General features: G+C 53.1%; 1 protein-coding gene across 1 annotated transcript in view; it reads left to right on the top strand.

Moving 5' to 3' along the window:
• dot1l (DOT1-like histone H3K79 methyltransferase) overlaps positions 1-20,092 on the top strand; it is a 29,585-nt gene extending 9,493 nt beyond the window's left edge. Inside the window, exons 12-28 of the mRNA XM_079739793.1 lie at positions 716-757; positions 863-958; positions 1,990-2,233; positions 2,492-2,605; positions 2,932-3,023; positions 3,915-4,016; positions 4,864-5,001; positions 5,670-5,795; positions 7,011-7,405; positions 8,663-8,765; positions 9,328-9,480; positions 9,782-9,824; positions 10,331-10,986; positions 11,604-11,806; positions 12,308-12,384; positions 12,600-13,319; positions 16,507-20,092. Coding sequence (XP_079595919.1) covers positions 716-757; positions 863-958; positions 1,990-2,233; positions 2,492-2,605; positions 2,932-3,023; positions 3,915-4,016; positions 4,864-5,001; positions 5,670-5,795; positions 7,011-7,405; positions 8,663-8,765; positions 9,328-9,480; positions 9,782-9,824; positions 10,331-10,986; positions 11,604-11,806; positions 12,308-12,384; positions 12,600-13,319; positions 16,507-16,514 — 3,312 coding nt within the window. The 3' untranslated portion in view covers positions 16,515-20,092. The remainder of the gene's footprint in view (positions 1-715; positions 758-862; positions 959-1,989; positions 2,234-2,491; positions 2,606-2,931; positions 3,024-3,914; positions 4,017-4,863; positions 5,002-5,669; positions 5,796-7,010; positions 7,406-8,662; positions 8,766-9,327; positions 9,481-9,781; positions 9,825-10,330; positions 10,987-11,603; positions 11,807-12,307; positions 12,385-12,599; positions 13,320-16,506) is intronic.
• Positions 20,093-20,828: the final 736 nt, after the last annotated feature.

Genomic DNA, 20,828 nt, shown 5'->3' with positions numbered 1-20,828 from the left:
GACGGCGTTGGGACGAGACGAAAGCAGGCGCAGGCTCTGCAGAACCCCCGAGACGAGTGCCTTTTGCTTCGGTCGCAGCACTCGGTCGGTGCCTCCAAAGCTCCATCTGTCTCCGTGGTGCGCCGCCTGGAATCGCCATGGGGTTGGCAGCCTGCTAAATGCTTAAATGCATCTGCTGCTCCCCGGCCCGTGTAGTGCTGAGCATGATGGATGGAGATGAAGTACGACGTGGTGGTCGCCTGTTAGTTCTCTTTTTTTTTGATTGACGCTTTAAGCAACTAGTTGTAGGCTGATCATGCATCAGTCACGGGCTGTCGGTTTATTAATTGTTTGTGGAACAAACGACTTTTTGAATAGTAATGTGGTTGATTCTGGAGTTAATTGCGTCTGTGGGGTAGCCCGACATTTACAAGGAAAATCAAATGTTTCCTTGTAGTAAATGTCTCCTGTCGAAAAGGCAATTTCCCTGCATGGCCTGTGGCTTTGTCTCCACCACTTTGCAGCCCTGATGAATTATTCAGCGGCATCAGGCAAATTACAGGCTTTTAGTTGGTCATTAGGCCTGTTAATGTAGCGGTGTTGCTGTGGAAGATGTGTTTCAATCGGACGACAACGTTGGACCACCAAACTGTCCAGAGGAACTAACCGCTGCCTTTTTGACTGTAGGCCAAACCACCGCAATCGTCTAAAACATTGTTGTCTTTGTGTTTCACAGCTTGAAAACTATTTTTCTAGTCTGAAAAATCCTAAACTCAGGGTAAGTCCCATTGCTAATATTCATGCACTGAAAGCACAACATGGGGGGTGGTGTTCAAGACCCCGGGGACCGGCCTTTGACCGCAGCGCTCCGCGTGTGTTTCAGGAGGAGCAGGAGATAGTGCGGCGCCGTCAACAGAAGGACACCAAGGACAGCAAGAGCAACAGCACTACACCCACCAAGCCCAAAGAGCCCACCAAGGTACGGACAGAGCAGCATCCCCCGGGAGGCCCCCCCGCTCAAGGACACTGACCAACATCCCCAAGAATATGCCTTTTTTTTGGGCCGTAATCTTGTGCTGTCCGATAAAATAATCGACATTTGTTTTAAAATTAGCAAAACATAAGCCGATATGAAATGCGTTCTCTATTGCGTTATCGCTGAAGTACAGTTCTAGAGCGGGGTTTCACTTGAAGACCGTGTAGCTTACGGTCACCGGGATTAACCGCGGCACTGAAGGCCCGGCCATCAGAGCGGCTCTTCTGCCGTACGGTTGCTTCGGACGGCAGTTTATGAACCTTTCTCGCGGAGCTGTAAAAAGGTTGGGGGCGCGCATCGTAAACGGCATAAGAGACGTGCGCGAGGGACGTGGTTACGCCGCGACAGGTTGACGCCAGCTCACAAACGGCTACTAGAGACGAGGCTCATGGCAGGCTGTGCACCGTTTCCCTGGCCCCTTGAAGACCCTTTTTAAATGACCCGGAGATATCTGTAGTCAACGCTGATCTACAGTGATTTTCAATCAAGTCACCTCCTATGATTGATCTATTCTAAAAAATCGAAAATGCTGGCCAGCTTGTACTTGTAAGACTCATACCAGTGACACTCCCTAATCCCTTCCCACTGACGTCACCCAGCCAGCCGAGCTACGCTGGATCGCCACAGCCATTGCAAAACCATTTTTATAAATTCCGAAAGCCGGGAGTGGCTCGATCTTAGACGTTGCGACTTTAACTCCAACCAGATGGAGCGAGTTCCCCCAACGCTGAACCGGTCGGTGCATCGCCCTGCCTCACCTTTACCTGTATGCTGACTGCCAACTTGTTTTGCATGCACGCACACACACTCACACTCATGCTCACACACACTAACATGCAAACACTCACACGCACGCACTCCCATCCGCACACTCACACACACAAACAAACGCCAACATCCATACTCCCGCACACACACTCACGCTCACACCAACCAACAAACAAACAAACAAACACGCACGCGTGTTCGACTAGGTGCTACAGCAGGATTCCTGCGGTGAGGAGGAGGAGCCTAGCCCGGTGGCGGTGAAGGCGTCGCCCAAGCCACGGCGGGCCCGGCTGCTGTCCAAGGGCCGCAAGCTGAACAACAAGAAGCGCGGGCGGCCCAAGAAGGCGGCGGCGGCGGCAGCGGTGGCGGTGGAACGCAAGAACAACAAAAAGGGCCAGAGCGCCCTGGAACTGCTGCACGCCAAGACCCTCTCAGCAGCACCCCCTCAGGGTCGGCACCACACACACACACACACACACACGCACACGCACACGCACACGCACAGACACGCACACGGCCAAACACCCGGCCTTGCTTTCCAATGTAATTACTTTCCCATGGTCGTCTCCTTACTGGCGTCTCCCATCTGTCCTACACCCTGACTTCACATCTCCACACACGGGTGTTGGGCTCATTGCAGCAGGTGTGATGTTACAGCCTTTATTGGAACGCGTGTCTGTGTGTGTGTGTGCGTTGTTGTGTCTCCAGATGCGTACCGGTCTCCTCAGACTCCCTACTACCAGCTACCTCCCAAGGTGCAGCACTACGCCTCTAGCCAGCTGCTGATGAGCCCCACTCCTCCAGGCCTGCAGCATCTACTGGGTTAGCGCTCACTCTCTTCCCCCCCGCCCCCCGCCCCCCAACCCACGTCTAATGCCACACCAACACCCGGACACCACACCGCTTATCTCAGTTATCTCAGTGACGTGATATTAGAATCGGTTCTCATGTTCGTCTGTTAGATTGTCTTTTTGGGTTGCAGACGTGCGTCGTCAGCCCTTTTAAATCCTCAATGTTTACTCTTTGATTTGATTCCCACTGCATCATATCGCCGTTTCCCGGTGGGGAGAGGTGGTCTGTACCATCCAGCTCCTCCTCCTCCTCCTCCTCCTCCTCCTCCTCTGATGCCTTTTTCTCCGTCTCCTCAGACAACATCAAGGTCCAGTACCTGCAGTTCATGGGCTACATGAAGACGCCGCAGTACCGCTCCAACCTGCAGCAGCTGCTGGAGCAGGAGAAGGTGAAGGGTTTGGGTCTCACTGCCTCTGGCCTGGCCTCAGCCGCCTCCCGGGCTGATTCATAATCAGCCCGGGAGGCGGCCATGTTGGAGCCCATATCTGTTTAGTTCTGTTAGCATTATGCACGGTGTAGAGTCCTTGTTAAACCAATAGTTGGATTAGGTTAGATTAAATTTGTCAATGCACGAGTAAGGACAACCAGTACTATGAAATGCAGTTTAACATCTAACCAGTAGTGCAATTATTAAAAAGTGCTTTTCCTTATAGCAGTGCTTAAATAAAAAAAATATATACATAGTGTGAGGGGGAATGCAGAAGGAAATGTAGACCAACTGAAATTAATCATGAGATGCTATCTCATTTCCCTTTTCTGAATCTTATGGCGGAGCGAAAAAACATAACTGGAAGATAAAATGAAATCATACAATAAAATTAAGAAAATCTAATCTATGATCTGCCCCCGTCTGTCTGCCCATCGCCCTTCTCCTCCAACACCCTGATCTTCTCCATCTCTTCACCGTGTGAATTTTGTCATTGTCTTATTTGTCATTGTCTGATTGTGTCTTTTCGTGTTTTGTGTTATTTAGACATTGAAACACTAACTACTGCTAGAGAGTGCCAAACTGCATTTCGTTGTGTATTACAATGACGGGTCGGCTTAGCTCAGGAGGTAGAGCAGTTGTCTTGTAACCGAAAGGTTGAGCAAGACACTTAACCCTTACTGCTTCTGACCAGCTGGCTGTCGCCTTGCATGGTTGACTCTGCCGTCGGTGTGTCAATGTGTGTATAAACCGATGTAAGTCGCTTTGGATAAAAGCGTCTGTAATTTTAATGACCATTCAACTCCTTGAATCCTTGAATGCCAACACTGCCTCCTCCGCCCCTCCCTGCAGCTGAAGCAGCGGGAGCTCTCAGGACAGGCGGAGAATCTCCACTCCGTGTGCGAGTCCCACAGGGAGAAGATCAAACGGCTGTTCCAGACCAAGCTGGACGAGGTGAGACAGCGCTCCGGAGTCGGACGACGCTCCCTTTCACAGCCAGGCCGCTGACGTTAAGCCGGCTTTACGGTCATCATGGCGATGCCCGTGGGTGTCGCACTCCTATCGCCCCCGCTCCGTGTACTGTCTGTCGGGCGGATGATGTGTTGCCGTGGCAACGGACCGACCGGGGCAGTTTAGGCATGGGGATTTTGAAAATGTGTCTTACGGGTTGTTACCTTCATGGAATTATAGCCAGCTGTGTGTGTGTGTGTGTGTATATATGTATGTGTATATATGTATGTGTGTATATATATATATATATACATACATACATACATACATACATACATACATACATACATACATACATACATACATACATACATACATACATACATACATACATACATACATACATACATTTGATTAAATCGATCTAATGGGGGTGGTCCCTGCATGCATTTCATCACAATTGCCTCTTGATTGCATCATCTTATTTTGCCAACAATTTTGGCTCGGTCAGTAAGATGAAGACACAGCATAGCAACACGCACATCAATACACAACACGCACATCGACACACAACACGCTTATCAACGCACAACACGTACATCGACGCACAGCACGTACATCGACGCACAACACGTCCATCGACGCACAACACGTCCATCAACACACAACATGTACATCAACACAAGACCCGTACATCAACACACGACACAACATCAACACACAACACACAGCAGGTCAAACGGTCAAGTTAATTTAGGGAGCCGATGTCGCGGTGTGCCCAGATCCACATTAACCGTGTCGTTGACACAGAACCCCCAACGTCTGTGCGTGTGTCTCTGTCTGGGCCCAGCTTGGGGTAAAGGCGCTGACGGTGGAGGACCTCCTACAGGCGCAGAAGGAGATCTCTGCCCACAACCGGCAGCTGAAGGAGCAGACCAAGCAGCTGGAGAGGGAGATGTCTGAGCTGAGGGACCACAGCCTGCTGCTGGTGAGACCCCCCCCCCCCCAGCCGTTATCAGGGTCCATCTCTGACACGTCCCCGCGGACTGTAGGCCCTGTCTGTTAGACCCCCCTCCCAGGCCTAGGGAACACACACGGGGGGTGGGGTGTTTTGTAGATCAATACTTAAAGAATTTTCAGGGTATAGATAGAGAACGTTTTGTAGATCAATACTTAAAGAATATTCAGGGTATAGATAGAGAATGTTTTGTAGATCAATGCTTAAAGAATATTCAGGGTATAGATAGATAGATGGATAGAGAACTTTATTGCCATGACAACACGGTTGATTGGAATTTGTCTTAGTGCCACACCGGTTAAAATAAGGCAAAACACGCACAGGAACATACAGCACATAAAAGACGACGACACAGACAATCATTCAAACCAGTAAAAGACCAAAAGAAGGGTTTAACCTGTTGTTTCAAGCACTAATGGCCTCAACCAGCAAATACATCATTCATTTTTGTAAATGTTTGAGTTCATAGCATTTTTGTCCTCTTTCTGAATTGTTATTGTTTAAGTATTAGAGTTACAGTAAGAACCATTATCAAACCTGTGAAATTAAAGGTGTGTGTGTGTGTGTGTGTGTGTGTGTGTGTGTGTCCGTGTGTGTCCATGTGTGTGTGTGTGTCCGTGTCTCTCCCCCCCCCCCAGCTGAAGGCTCGTTGTGAGGAGCTGTGTCTGGACTGGGGCTCTCTGTGCCTGGAGAGCCTGCTGAAGGAGAAGCAGGCACTGCGGAGGCAGATCTCGGAGAAGCAGAGGCACTGCCTGGAGCTGCAGGTACGGAGACCAGCGCCTTCAGACCCCCGCCCCCCCCCCCCCCCCACAGCCTCAGAAGGCTGAAGGTTAAAGGTCCCATATTATACCACCAGGTGTGATTGGCTGTTACAGGCCGTTTTGATAATCTGCCTCTTCTGACATCACAAGTGTGCGTGTCCACCTAGATCTGTGCTGGATAGATGAGCAGTGTTTGCTACAGTCCACTGGGTAGGCTGGTAGGCGGATCTATCGAACGCACATCTAGGTGGACACGCCCACTTGTGATGTCACCAAAACGCAGGAAGAGGCAGATTTTCAAAACGGCTTATCACACTCCCACCTGGTGGTATAACGTGGGAGCTTTTAAGTCTGGCGGCCCAGCAGCTCAAATCTGGCTGATTGGGTTTCGACCAATCACTGGCTCTGTAAGCGCGTGATTGGCCTTAAACAGCCAACACAAACTCGGGCAGCACAAAAGAAAAGTGTCTGAGGGTTTCTAAGGAACACAGGGGAGACTGTAGAAATGGATGGATTTGATGAATGATCCCCTCATCCAATCGCGCTGATGAAATAATCTGTAGAGAACAGAGCGGGAAGCCAGGTGTGACTCCGCCCCTCGCACTCTCTTTAGCTTCTGGTCTGGTGCCGTCTCCCCATAGTGGTGTTACAGCAGTAGACCCCTGGACCCAGATTACCTTACAGAGATCCATATCTCCACCGTTAATACTACAACCTCCTCTACTCACACAGGGTTAAATAGGTACAAAGAATGTTTATGGACTCTCGTAACTGGATCATAAAAAGCATAGTTCCGCGTGGTGACTTGGGATCATTTCATTGGCAACAGAAGGGTTTCATTTCAACACCTTCTCCTTGTGTAACGGCTCTCCCTGGTGTTAGCCTTACGTAAAGGTGCCCCCTGGTGGTCACCCTGTGTAACGGCTCCCCCCGGTGTTCAGCTGGTGTTCTCCTTGTGTAACGGCTCCCCCTGGTGTTCTCCTGGTGTAACGGCTCCCCCTGGTGTTCTCCTGGTGTAACGGCTCCCCCTGGTGTTCTCCTGGTGTAACGGCTCACCCTGGTGTTCTTCTGGTGTAACGGCGCCCCATGGTGTTCACCTTGTGTACCGGCGCCCCCTGGTGTTCTCCTGGTGTAACGGCGGCCCCCGGTGTTCGCTGTGTGTAACTGCTCCCCAAGGTGTTCACTACCTTGTGTAACGGCGCCCCCTGCTGTTCACAGATCAGCATCGTGGAGCTGGAGAAGAGCCAGCGGCAGCAGGAGCTCCTCCAGCTGAAGTCGTACGGGCCGTGCGACGGCTCCCCCTACAGGAAGGGCCTGGACCCGCGGCAGGGCCTGGATGCGGACCCCTCCAAGCTGCTGCTGTCCTCGGGCCCCGCCCACAACGGCCTGGGCGCCGAGGTCAACGGCGCCAAGGGGGACCTGCTCACGCGCTACCTGCCCGCCATCGCCATGGAGCACGAGGCCGCCCCCAACGGGCGGGCCGCGCGCCACCTGGGGGTCTGCCACGCCCTGCCCGACTACACCCGCTTTTCCCCGGCCAAGATCGCCCTGCGACGCCACCTCAACCAGGACACGTCGCTGCAGCTGCGCGGCATGGCGCTGGCCACTCACAGGTTGGTTGGCGACCCAACCACGCTGTCTCCGCTAGTCCTGCTCCTCACTGAGTGATGGGGCTGGGGGCGGGGCTAGGGGCGGGGCTAAGAGCCCGCTGTCTCCGCTCGCCCTGCATCGCACTGATTGAATAGGGGCGGGGCTGGGGGCAGGGCTGGGGGCGGGGTTAAGACCGTTGTGGTCCGTTGATTGGTGATCAGGAGAAAGTCAATCCAAAAGTTCAGGGTTTAAATAGAAGTGATTGTATTGTGAAGAATGTGAAACAATGTATTTTACGACTTTGTTCTATATTATAAAATTAAAAGAAGTCCAAGTTTGAAATAACTTAAATTTGCATGTGATGACTTTTTTTTTTCGAAATATTATCTTTTGTTTTCATGTGTTTTATGGAGCCATATCATTTCAAATCGCTGATAAGTTTCTGGGAAGTTTATCGTTACTTTTATCGTCATTACTTTTATCTAAGCTGTAGCACATAGTGCTTATAATCATGGTAATATATTCATAACAGATGATTAATTCAAAGTATTCTACGGCAACAATATAAAACCAATTAGTCAAATAAATACTACCGCATTAATGACCCATAAACCTATGAGGGTACCAACCTTGTTAACAAAAAACAACCCCCAAAGAATTATGCAGAATATGGACCAAATAAACCAGGGTTGCATATCTATCCTAAAAATCTTATCAGGCGTCTCATCTTTAGAGGCCAAAGCCCTTATCAACCCCTGATATGAACCTGGACTCTGGGTTAGAATACCTCCTAGAGCAGCTCAGCCAACTAGCTCTGAGGGGCAGCAGTGGGGTTTAATACACAAGCACACAGTCTGTTCAACTACCGTCGTAAATAACCAATATATAAAGTGTTGGACCCGCGGAACTACCGTTATTGATAGCCAAGCTGCGACTGCTTGAGAATGTTCTTGGGGAATTGTGGTCAGTTTCAAAAAGCTTGTCGCTGCATGTTATCCTGTTTGGCGAAGAATGTGTTTATGGGTCGTAAACATTCCCTTCCCTTAACTTTGCACATTGAGGCGGCCAAACCTTAATCTTTTCTGCGAACACACATTCCCAACAAAGAATGTAAGCGGTAGTCTTTGTTTTTCTTTCTCTGCTGTCCCACATAACACGTCTTTCTTGTTGATGGTTTGGGGTTAAGTTAAATAAAGTCCAAGGCATCTTTTGAGCAGCAGATAAGGGGACGCTTGCTGGCGGTTAACCGGTGTGCCCTGCTGTTTGTGTGTGTGTGTCAGGGGGGAACTGTGTGCCGTGACGTCTCCCCTGGGGGCAAAGCTCAACTGCCCCTCTCCCAGCTCCTCCGACGGCCACAACGGCACCCCCAAGGCCTCCGACAGGGTGAGGACACGTCTTCTTCACACGCTATCTTATGGATCTGTCTCGACTTGCCTACAGGCCACACTGGCGTCTCCGCCTCCCGGTGACTTCTGTCATTACACAGAGAGACTCACTGACTCACTCTGGGACCCTGTCTGTCTCTGTCCTCCTCTCCTCTCCCCCCCTGACTACCTGTCTGTCCCTGTCCTCTCCCCCCCTGACTCCCTGTCTGTCCCTGTCCTCCTCTCTCCACTCACTCCCTGTCTGTCCCTGTCCTCCTCTCCTCTCCCCCCCTGACTCCCTGTCTGTCCCTGTCCTCTCCCCCCTGACTCCCTGTCTGTCCCTGTCCTCCTCTCTCCACTCACTCCCTGTCTGTCCCTGTCCCCCTCTCTCCTCTGACTCCCTGTCTGTCCCTGTCCTCTCCTCTCCCCCTCACCACACACTCCCTGTCTGTCCCTCTCTCTCCTCCCCCCCTCACCCCTCACTCCCTGTCTGTCCCTCCTTCTCCTCTCCCCCCTCACTCCCTGTCTGTCCCTCCTTCTCCTCTCCCCCCTTACCCCTCACTCCCTGGGTGTGTGTCTAGGGTGGGAAGGAGAAGAGTCCGTCGGGGCTGGGCGGAGACCCCCCCATAAAGAGCCTTCCCATCAGTATCCCCCTGAGCACCGTCCATCCCAGTAAGCTACCAGTCAGCATCCCGCTGGCCAGTGTGGTGCTGCCGAGCCGAGCCGAGAGACTGGTGGGTACTCCCTCACCGTCTGTGGTCATGGGCTTGGTTGCAGAATGATGGGTCTGGGGGGGGTTGATGTTGTTTTGCAGTAGTTAGGTGTTCTGTTTTGGAGTGTCTGTATCCAACAGCGGTGCACTGCAGGAAACTTGACATGATAGAGGGTCTCCCTAAACAGTGGTGACATGTTAGAGAGCTCTCCCTAAACAGTGGTGACATGTTAGAGAGCTCTCCCTAAGCAGTGGTATCGTGGCAGTACAGCTAAGGCAGAGCTCCTGTGTAAAAGGCCAGCGTCTTGTTTTTATCTCTCCAGAGGAGTACTCCCAGTCCTGTGTCTCAGACGGGACAGACCAACGGTAAGACTCTCCTCACAGCTCACTCACGACGCCTTACATATCAACACACTCCCTCAAAGACACACACTCTGCCTCACATCCACATAGTCCCTAATTCTCCCTCCAGCTACATACTTCCCCACAGCCACATTCTCACTCACATCCACACACTCCCTCACTCTGCCTCACATCCACACTCTCACATCCACACTGCCTAAACCCCTCACATCCACACTCACATCCACACCCTCCCTCACTCTGCCTCACATCCACACCCTCCCTCACTCTGCCTCACATCCACACCCTCCCTCACTCTGCCTCACATCCACACTCTGCCTCACATCCACACACTCCCTCACTCTGCCTCACATCCACACTCTGCCTCACATCCACACTCACATCCACACACTCCCTCACTCTGCCTCACATCCACACCCTCCCTCAGCGGCCTGGCTGGCCACGGCACCGCGCTGTGAGCGTGACTCCACCTGGTCTGACCCCGTGACCCCTTGACCTCTTGCCCCCAGGCTTCTGTTCTGGCTCAGGGCTGATGAACGGCGGCTGTCACTCTGACGACCACGACGGCGCCTCTCCCTCCCCTCACCCCCACGCCAACGCCTGCCCGGCGGGCCCGCCCGCCGCCGGCGGAGGGGTGCTTCACTACGCCGACGGGCCCCCGAGGATCCCCCCCGAGGACCCCCCCCCGGGGGGGGAGTCGGACGCCGATCCGCAGGACGGCGAGTCCCGCCGGCGCATCTTCTTCTCGTCCTCGTCTTCCTCGTCCTCGTCCTCCTCTTCCTCGTCGTCCCTGGGGGGGGCGGCGGCGCGGCACGCCCACCATCACCACGGCAACAACAGCAACAGCAACGCCGGCAAGCAGGGTCATCACGGTAGCCACGGAAACAACCACCACCACCACCACCACCACCACCACCACAGTCACCATCAGCACCACCCCCATCATCCGTCGCCCGGGGTTCAACAACAACAGCAGCAGCACGCACACCCCCCCACCCCCCCGCTGCACGGGACGGGGCCCCAGGAGGGGCGGAAGCGCGGTCGGAGGAAGCGGAGCTCCGCGGGGGGCACCTCGGCAGCCAGCGTCTCCCCCAAGAGGAGGTCTTTCCACGGGCTGGGGGCTGGCAGTCACCCGTCGGGCTCCCCGCTCAACATCAACACCATGGTGGGTCACGAGGAGCCCTCCACGTGCACACACACACACGCACACGCAGACACAGACGCAGACACACGCACACAGACGCAGACAGAGACGCAGAGACACGCACACAGAGACGCAGACGCACACAGACGCAGCCACACGCACACAGAGACGCAGACGCAGACACACGCACACAGAGACACAGACGCAGCCACACGCACACAGAGACGCAGACACACGCACACAGAGACGCAGACACACACAGACGCAGCCACACGCACACAGAGACGCAGACACACGCACACAGAGACGCAGACACACAGACGCAGCCACACGCACACAGAGACACACACACACACTCAGAGAAACATGCACACGCACACAACATGCACACGCACACAGAGACACACACACACAGAGAAACAGACACTCACTCAGAGAAACATGCACACGCACACACAGACTCATACACAGAGAGATTCACACAAACCCACACAGTCCCGTACGCACAAATAGTCACATTGTTGTTTGCGCTTGCCCCTGCTTGCAAACCTCGATAGATGTCGTCACCCAGCCGTGCCTGATAAGGGTGTGTGTGTGTGTGTGTGTGTGTGTGTGTGTGTGTGTGTGTGTGTCGACAGGTGAACAACATCAACCAGCCCCTGGAGATCTCGGCCATCTCGTCCCCGGAGCAGGGCAGCCCGGCCGGGGGGGACCGGGAGCAGCCCCCCGTCCTGAAGCGGGAGCGGCCCCTGGAGCCCAACGGGACGGGCTCGTACTCCTCGGCCCTCAGCTCCGACGATGACGGGGACTCGGGCTACCCCGCCGACACCTCCAGCTCACGGTACGCATCAGGCCACGACCCCCGGGGCCCCGCCCGGTGGGACCAGAAGGGGCTACAACCGGGCTCAGGCCCGCTTTATAGGCTCCCAAGCCAAGCCTGCTCAAGGCTGCTTTATAGGCTCCCAAGCCAAGCCTGCTCAGGGCTGCTTCATAGGCTCCCAAGCCAAGCCTGCTCAGGGCCGCTTCATAGGCTCCCAAGCCAAGCCTGCTCAAGGCTGCTTTATAGGCTCCCAAGCCAAGCCTGCTCAGGTGCGCCCCATCTCACCATGTGTTGTTGCTCAGCCCACCAACTCCCTGCACAGATAACACAAAGCAGCAGCAACAAAATCAGCCCTGTGGCCTTGAAAAGACACACACACACACACACACACACACACACACACACACACAAACACACACCCACCCACACACCAGGATACACCCACACACCAGCTATGGTATCTGCACGGTGAATGCTGTAGTGTGTTTCATTCAAGTGCATCTTCCTCCTTTTTCTCCCAAGAATTGAAAGGAAGATTGCCACCATATCATTGGAGAGCAGAGAGGGGCCCAGCAGGACCGGAGAGGGAGGAGAGAGAGGTCAGTGTCCAGAAGGGAGGAACCTGAGAAACACTCACTCACTCACTCACTCACTCACTCACTCACTCACTCACTCACTCACTCCTTCACTCCTTCACTCACTCACTCCTTCACTCACTCACTCCTTCACTCACTCACTCCTTCACTCACTCACTCCTTCACTCACTCACTCACTCACAGGGATGGCTCTCACCTCCTCCTCTCCTTCCTCCCAGGAAGGAAGTCTGGTGGCAGCAGTGGCCACAGCACTGGCAGCGACGCCTCCTCCTCCTCCTCCTCCTCCTCCTCCTCCTCCCTCTGCTCCACCAGCAAGTGGAAGTCCACCTTCTCCCCCATCTCCGACCCCAAGCACCCGGGCTCCGACATGAGGCAGGGGGGCTCCCCGTTCGGCCTGGGGGCGCCCTGCCGAGGCCCGGACCTCGACTCCTCGGACCACAAGCAGCAGCAGCAGGGCCGCAGGGGCAGCGAGGGGGAGGCCGCCACGTTCTCCTCCTCCAACCCCTTCCTCAGCCAGGAGGTGGTGCTCCGGGGAGGAGGGGGTGGAGGAGGTGGAGGAGGAGGAGGAGGAGGAGGAGGGTCGCAGGGGGGCGGCGGTCCGGACCAGCGCCAGAGCTTTCAGAAGCAGAAGGGGTCCCGGGACTGGGAGCTGAAGGCCGGCCAGAACCTGTTCATGGCCGCCGCCAGCGGGGGCGGAGCCGGGGGCGGCGTCCGGAGCGGGAAGGCGGGCGGCGGCCCCGCGGTGGCCTCGTCGGCCTCCGGGGCGGGGGGGCAGTACCTGGGGGCCCAGTTCTCCCTGGGGGGGCCGACCGTGCTGCAGTCGCTGTTTGGTGCCCAGACGGGGGCGCCCACGGTGAACAGCGGGGCGCGGCTGGTCAACGGCCACTGCTCCATGGGGGGCTTCTCCAGCGCCGGGCTGGCCGGCGGAGCGGCGGGAGGTAAGAGGAGCGGCGCCCAGCGGACCCCCAGGACCCTTTAGGGGTCAGGGGTCAGGGTTAGGACCCCCACAACCCTTTAGGGGTCAGGGTTAGGACCCCCAGGACCCTTTAGGGGTCAGGGGTCAGGGTTAGGACCCCCACAACCCTTTAGGGGTCAGGGTTAGGACCCCCAGGACCCTTTAGGGGTCAGGGGTCAGGGTTAGGACCCCCAGGACCCTTTAGGGGTCAGGGGTCAGGGTTAGGACCCCCAGGACCCTTTAAGGGTCAGGGTTAGGACCCCCAGGACCCTTTAGGGGTCAGGGTTAGGACCCCCACAACCCTTTAGGGGTCAGGGTTAGGACCCCCAGGACCCTTTAGGGGTCAGGGGTCAGGGTTAGGAACCCAGGACCCTTTAGGGGTCAGGGGTCAGCGGTAGGACCCCCAAGACCCTTTAGGGGGTCGGGGGTGGAGCTCTGAGGAAGGAGCTCTATGGCGCCGCGGAGGGGAAGGGTCGGCATGGGAACCACGTGGACGGTACAGCCGGACCCCGTGTCGCTCTGGACTGACGGACTGAATGACGGACTGACTGACAGTCCGGCTGGCGCTCGCGCTGCTTGGCATTGAACCTCCCCCCCCCCCCCCCGCACTGCTTCTTACTTTACGTTGGAGCCACCCACTGAAAACGTCTCTCACCTCGACACTAAAAGTAACTCGTCAGTTCGAATCTCAAGTCGATGGTTGACGTTCTCCGTGGGTGCGCCACTTCACCACGACGCTGAGTCCAATCTGCATGTAACATGTCGCCTCGCTAAAGGCTTTCGTTGTGAAGTGCTGCCGCCATGGCAACGCTGATTGGTGTTTTATGCCGGGGTCATAGTGGACTGACGGGTGGCTCGGTGTCCGCATGTGGAAGACTCGCTTGCTGCTCTGCAAAACCTGCTTCAGCCCCTGCTTCCCTCTGTCCCCCCCTCTCTCTCTCTCTCCTCCCCCCCTCTCCTCCTCCTCTCTGTCCCTCTCTCTCCTCCTCTCTGTCCCTCTCTCTCCTCCCCTCTCCTCCTCTGTCATTCTCTCTCTCCCCCCCCTCCCCTCCCCTCTCCTCCTCCTCTCTGTCCCTCTCTCTCTCCTCCCCCTCTCCTCCTCTGTCCCTCTCTCTCCTCCCCCTCTCCTCCTCTGTCCCTCTCTCTCCTCCCCCTCTCCTCCTCTCTGTCCCTCTCTCCTCCCCCTCTCCTCCTCCTCTCTGTCCCTCTCTCTCTCCTCCCCCTCTCCTTCTCTCTGTCCCTCTCTCTCTCCTCCCCCTCTCCTCCTCTCTGTCCCTCTCTCTCCTCCCCCTCTCCCCCTCGCCCCCCTTCTCTCTCCCTCTCCCTCCTCCTCTCTGTCTCTCTCTCCCCCCCTCCCCCTCTCCTCCTCCTCTCTGTCCCTCTCTCCCCCCTGCTCCTCCCCCTCCTCTCCTCCTCCTCTCTGTCCCTCCCCTCTCCTCCTCCTCCCCCCCCCCACCCCCTGCTCCCCTGCTGTGTGTGCTCCGCAGGTATCTTTCACCACGTGGTGCCCTCCGTCTCGTCCCATCAGTTCGGGAGCGCGCTGCCCGTCCCCGGGGGCCTGGGGCCCCTGCTCGGCCTGGCCTCTTCAGCCTCGGCCCCCGCCCAGCAGCACGCCGCCTCCTCCCTGTCCCAGGCGCAGCAGGGCCGCACGCAGTCGGTCCTGCACAGCCCCTCCCTGCTCCCGCCGCCGATGCACTGCGTGGCGCCCACCGCCACGGCGCCACACCTCCATCCCGCGGCTCCCCCCTCGTCATGCGCCTCCTCCTCATCCTCCCCTGTCGCTCGCCTGGCCCAGCCCCCCTCCTCCTCCTCCTCCTCCTCCTCCTCCTCCCACTACTCCTCCCTGCATCACCAGCGAGCCCACTCCTCCCTCCCCACCTCCTCCTCTACCATCCCCCCTGCTTCTGCGTCCGCCGCTGCCACGGCCTCCCTCTCCACTTCCGCTCGGCCCTTCTCGGGGCACTACCTTCCCCGCCCGCCCCTCCCTCCGGCCGCCGGCAGCAGCTCCGCGGGGGGTGGGCCGGGCGCGCGGAGGACTCAGAGTGTGAACGGCTCCCAAGGTGCCTCGCAGCTCTCCGGCAACCGACCCAGATAGGGGGGGGGGGGGTGGGGGGTGGGGGGGGAGGGTTGTCGAGCAATCAAGAGGAAGAGGGACAGTGGGTCTGGCCCCCCCCGCGGTTCTGCCTCAGAACAGGGTGAGTCTGATGGGTTCTGAACTGATGGGCGCGTCGGCGATACACTTCCTGGGGTCCGCCCCGCACGTGACATCACCGCCACAGTCCCTGCACACGCACACGGTGGTACAGAGTACACAGCCCGGCCTCTGTTTGGTTGGTCGGGGTTTAGATCAAATGTAAATGTAGATTTGATCATCGCTCTGTAAAACCGCATTGATTTCAGTACCACGTTCCTATTCCGTATCAAACTAGAGTTATTGGTTGACACTTTTGTGACAGTTGGCACTTTAGCACATATTGGGAAATGGATCAGTTGAGCTGGTTCATTTCCAATGATAACAGCCCAATAGCTGGAGCCAAGCCAAAAGTACGCTAGAGTTAGCGTGCTAAACACTCATTGGTGGTCATAGTGCTTGTTATCTTACAAGATTAGATTAGTTTCACAAATCCTCAGTGAAATGCAATATCAACAACAGGAAGGAACCGTACAATCCGGTGATGAATGTTGATTGATAATTGTGACTGCAGAAGGAACAGAAGCCCCCCCAAGAGATGTATGCCAAATCCATTGTCATTAAACTAACTTTACATAAAACCGGTCATTAAACTCACCGTGGATAAGACCAGTCATTAAACCCACTGTACGTAAGACCGGTCGTAAACTCACTGTACATAAGACCGGCCATTAAGCTGACTGTACAGAAGACCGGTCATGTCTTCCTCCTCCTGATCGTTGATCTAATGGTCTAGGCAGAGGCCTGAAACCAGACCCCCGTGCATCTTAATGTGCTGATGTTAGTTCTGACCTGTCTCGCGTCTCCCACAGCAAACCACCGCTTTAGCAGATGAATTGTTTTTCAGCTCCCTACTCCTTGTGAGTGCGTCCGTCCTGACTCAAACCTCCATTTGAATGTGTTGTCAAAAGGCTTGGCAGACGCCGGCCCCCAGGTTCTCATGGCCTGACGCTGTGTCTCCCTGTGTCGTCTGCCGCAGGTAACTGATGAAAACTACCTCAACCCAACGTAACCTATGCAACTGGGGCGCTCACCGTACCTACCCATGCTTCAAAACGCCTCCAGATCCACCGCCTCCAGACCGACCACCGGACTGGGATGTAACGCGTCTGCACCACTCTATTCTCACACACATGCAGGCATACATGCACACACACACGCACACACACACACACACACACACACACACACACACACACACACACACACATATGCAGGCAAACACGCACATTCTCAGATACGCACCCAGACTTCCAAAGCATAAATCATGCTTACAAGTGATGAAATTAATGTCTAGATGAATACAGATATGATGTGTCTGTAGTCTGTGGTCCTCACAGGGACTGTACTGTCGTAACATTACATTGCGGTGCTCTAAGAAATAGTTTGGTATTATTTTTTGTCTGTCATGATTAACACATGGCTCTGATTTTGCTTGAATGGTGCATTTAATTATTCAAGAATCAATGAATCCTCTTCTTCTAATTGAATAGTATAACTTATATTCGTAAGGTGGAGCCAGGCGTCCCTTGGTAGCCTTCAGAACTGACCAATCACATCACTGATCCGTCTGTTAAGCCCCTCCCACTCGTTATGTCGCGTCCCCACAAGTCAGGCTTCCTGATTGGTCAGTGAAACAAAAAGTGTGTGAAATCGCATCTCACTATGAGGATACAATTTGGAAACAAATTCTCATGTTGACTCCCCCCCCCCCCCCCCCCCCCCTAATAGAGGACCCCATCCACTTGGCAACCAACTAAAACCCTTTCCGGACTCCTAACGTGAGCCGAACCTGCAACTCTAGCTAAACATTCTGGGACTCAACTAGTCATGTGTTCAGTTGAGCAGCAAACCAGCATGCACGCAAACACAGGCGCGCGCACGCACACAGACGCGCGCACACAAACGCGCTAACACACACACACACACACACGCACACATCCACATCCTCACACTGGGAATCCAAAAGCAACAAGGACTACCGTACTACTGGACTGTTGTCACACTTTGTTTTGTTTGGCTTTTTAATTTTCTAAGTTATTTTTATAACAGTGTTTGTACTGTGAATGGGATTCAATATTAGACTGTACAATTGTGTATAATTTAGATTATTATATTTATGCTGACAGTCTTTTTGGTATATTTCTCCCCCCCCCCCCCCCTCCCCCTTTATCAATCCTAAATTGGATGGATGAAGTAGAATGCAATAGTGTCTACTTGACAGTCTGAAAAAAACAATGGTGCTATCTCCAGACTGTGCCTGAACTTATTTATTCAATATTGAAAACATCTAAAGTAAGTTAAGACAAATAAGTACACTTGGTGCTGCTTGTACACAGGGACTTTTATTTTGAAATGCCACCCACTAGTGGCATTTCCTCTGTTCTGTCTGAGACCCTCTCGCCTGTGGACAACGAAGGTTAGGTAAAGCTCGCCTGCAGCAGCTTCCTCCAGGTCCCGTTACGCCCATATAAGGCTGTGGCATTCCCTCTTGTTTCCGTTTTCAAACCAACTGTCACGTTTCACCTGAAATAGTTTTTATGTTCTCAAGATATTTGGTTTATGAACACGACACACTGTTTTGTACATATGATATTGTTGGCTCCTTTTGTCTGTTGTCATTCTAAAAAATAATGGATATATATATATAAATATATATATATATATAGATACATATATGAATATATAAATTAATTGGAGATAAGAGTTATGGTAAGGCTGGTTGTAATATTTGCTGTACACTCCAAATTAGAGAACCATCTTAACATACCCATTAGTTTGACCATCGATGGTGTGACTAACCAGAATCTAGCGGTGGAATCATCTTGAAATGTATCAGGCGTTTTAACGTGGGTTTTATGTTGTTTTTTTACCATATTAGATTGTGGGGGAGGAAAATGGTGCTTTTTTTTCCAAATAATAAATGTATCATTTAATAATAATTTTATTTTGGTGCATACAATACGAAACCTCAGCCTCATCGCCCACTTCCGGTCCTCGGCTCGCGGCGGCCACGTCTGGTGACAGCGGGTCTGTGACGTCATCACGGTGGTTTTAATAGTGAACCTGTACTTTGAACACACGGCTGTTACTGATTTCCGGGGGTCAGTTGGAAAACAGTAAACGGGTCCAACAGAAAGACTATTGAGAGGAAGCAGGTTTTCGTTCCGTTTAGCAACAGACGTCATGATTGGTCCAAGGGATAATCAAAGCTTTTGATTAGTAGTGCTTTCCTCTAGACTCGGGTTTGGTTGATCTGTGAACACCAATGTGTTTGTGAGGGGGTTCTTTTTTTTTTAGGTGAAAAAAAAAACAACTAAAAATCATTTTTCAAAACCCATAGCCGATCTTAAGTTCCCAGCACTGAGAGGTCTTTTGTAATTGTAGGATCTTGTTGACACTGTTCAGATATTTCTTATACCTGGTGTTTGATACGAGTTCTGTTGTTCTGTATTAAGCTTTTACGTTTTGACTCAAAACGCTGATCGACTTTGAATACTACTTGTGTTGACAGCGCGGTGCTCTCCTTCACTTAAAACAAGGAACATGCAGCTATTGAGAAAGTTCTCCTTTCCTTTTTTCTGTGTGCTACAAAAGGAGCATGGTTTGGTGACGCTCAACCCAGCTTGCCTGGTGACTATCCGATGCTCCATCTCTCAAACTTCCTACAATCTCAACGGCTGCGGCGATGTATGTGCGAGGGAGAATACGTTTGTTTTGGTAGCCGTGAGCGCTTCTTCATTTTTGGTTTATTCCTTTTGTTTTAATCCCTGTTCCTGTTCGCCGTCGCCTCATATATAGAGTCAAAGCGACGCGGAGTTGTCGCCGAGGCGCCTCTTCGGTCGAGCGCGACGCGCGTAAAATCCTCCGCTGTGTTCTCCGTCTTTGTGACGAGAGAGAGCGCCGCAGCAATACAAGAGGCTGGTTATTTTGAATCCTGCCAAAGGTTACACTCAGGAAGAACTCTTGATTGCTTGAAATTATGCCACAATGCAACCCACCAAACGACTGCATTACGCTGCTGTCGCGGGGTCAGGTGGAGAGGCTGTCTGGCGCCTCTCCAGCCGGCGTTCAGCCAGCATCGCACAGTCACCTGACGATTGGCCCTCGACTAAAATGCCTTTGACTCACGGTCTACACCTCCTTGACAAAACAACGTGTTCTCACTGACCCGTACATCAGGCCACTCCAGCCGAAGCCTTTTCTGTCCCAAACGCCTCGCTTTAGGACCAGAGCTCTGGGTCGGATTAGAGATGGAGCGTTTCAGTCGCTGCAGTCCTTGACGTAGGAGAAGCTGTCGTTTCAGAACACCTGACCTGTGTATATAGTGGAGCCAGACCTGTCCTTAACGTAGGAGGAGCAGTGGTTTTACTACAGGTGTGTATAGTGGAGCCAGGGCAGGCTTGAGCTGCAATAAAGGCAAACCCAGGTTCCAAAACGCCCTGGGGGTTTCCATGGAGATATTCTTGCTAGTTGGTGTTGGTGCTTTTATCTTAAGATGTTCTAATGACAAATTGAAATGTTTTGTTTTGCTTTTTATGATTATTATTATTAAAATGGTTTGATATAAATTACTTGTCTCAGTCTCCACTTCTTGGCTATGGGTGGGCTGTGTCTGGGGGAATGACAAGGTCCTGTTGATGGTTTCTCATGCTTTCTCGTCATGTTGATGACAAATAGGCAGGAAGGTAATAACTGAAGTGATGACAGCATGGGAGGAACCGGTGGAAACTAGTCTACCAATGATTAAACGTCTGGTCAAGTCATGGCTAGCCTGGGGAATTGGATCACTTGGATCCCTTGTGTAGAAATAAGTAAACCTAATTACCCTGGTTTGAGTAGCTATTTTTATGTGTGCATTCATTGCATGCGTTTCAACATTTGTAAATGTTGATTTGTTATTGTTTTTCTAAACCAATTGTAAACCTGTAACATATTTTTTTCCTCCCACATTGCGAATCAGGGTTGTGCAATATGTACACAGTGGGTGCCATTGGTTACACAAGATGTGTGTGACTCTGTGCCAAAGCCTTGAGTTTATCTCTTCGCTTCCACCACTCTGAGATTCAGGAGACCTTGGTCGACTGAAAACAATGGAGCAGCTGTGAGAGGTTCTCTCTGCAACTGTGGATGAGATACTTTGTGGCACTTCAATCAATATGATATAACATATAATAAAATGGGATGAAATCAACTAGGATTTGATCAAGGTCTTATTTTGAACATTGTACATATAATTGTGTAATTGTTCATAAATCCTAATTTAACTGAAAGTCGGTCCATGCACGGTTGTATTAAAGA

The sequence above is a fragment of the Pollachius pollachius genome, assembly GCF_949987615.1.
Source record: "Pollachius pollachius genome assembly, chromosome: 7".
Lineage (NCBI taxonomy): Eukaryota > Metazoa > Chordata > Actinopteri > Gadiformes > Gadidae > Pollachius > Pollachius pollachius.
The sequence above is the reverse complement of the archived record's forward strand: the minus strand, read 5'-3'. Positions and strand labels throughout refer to the sequence as shown.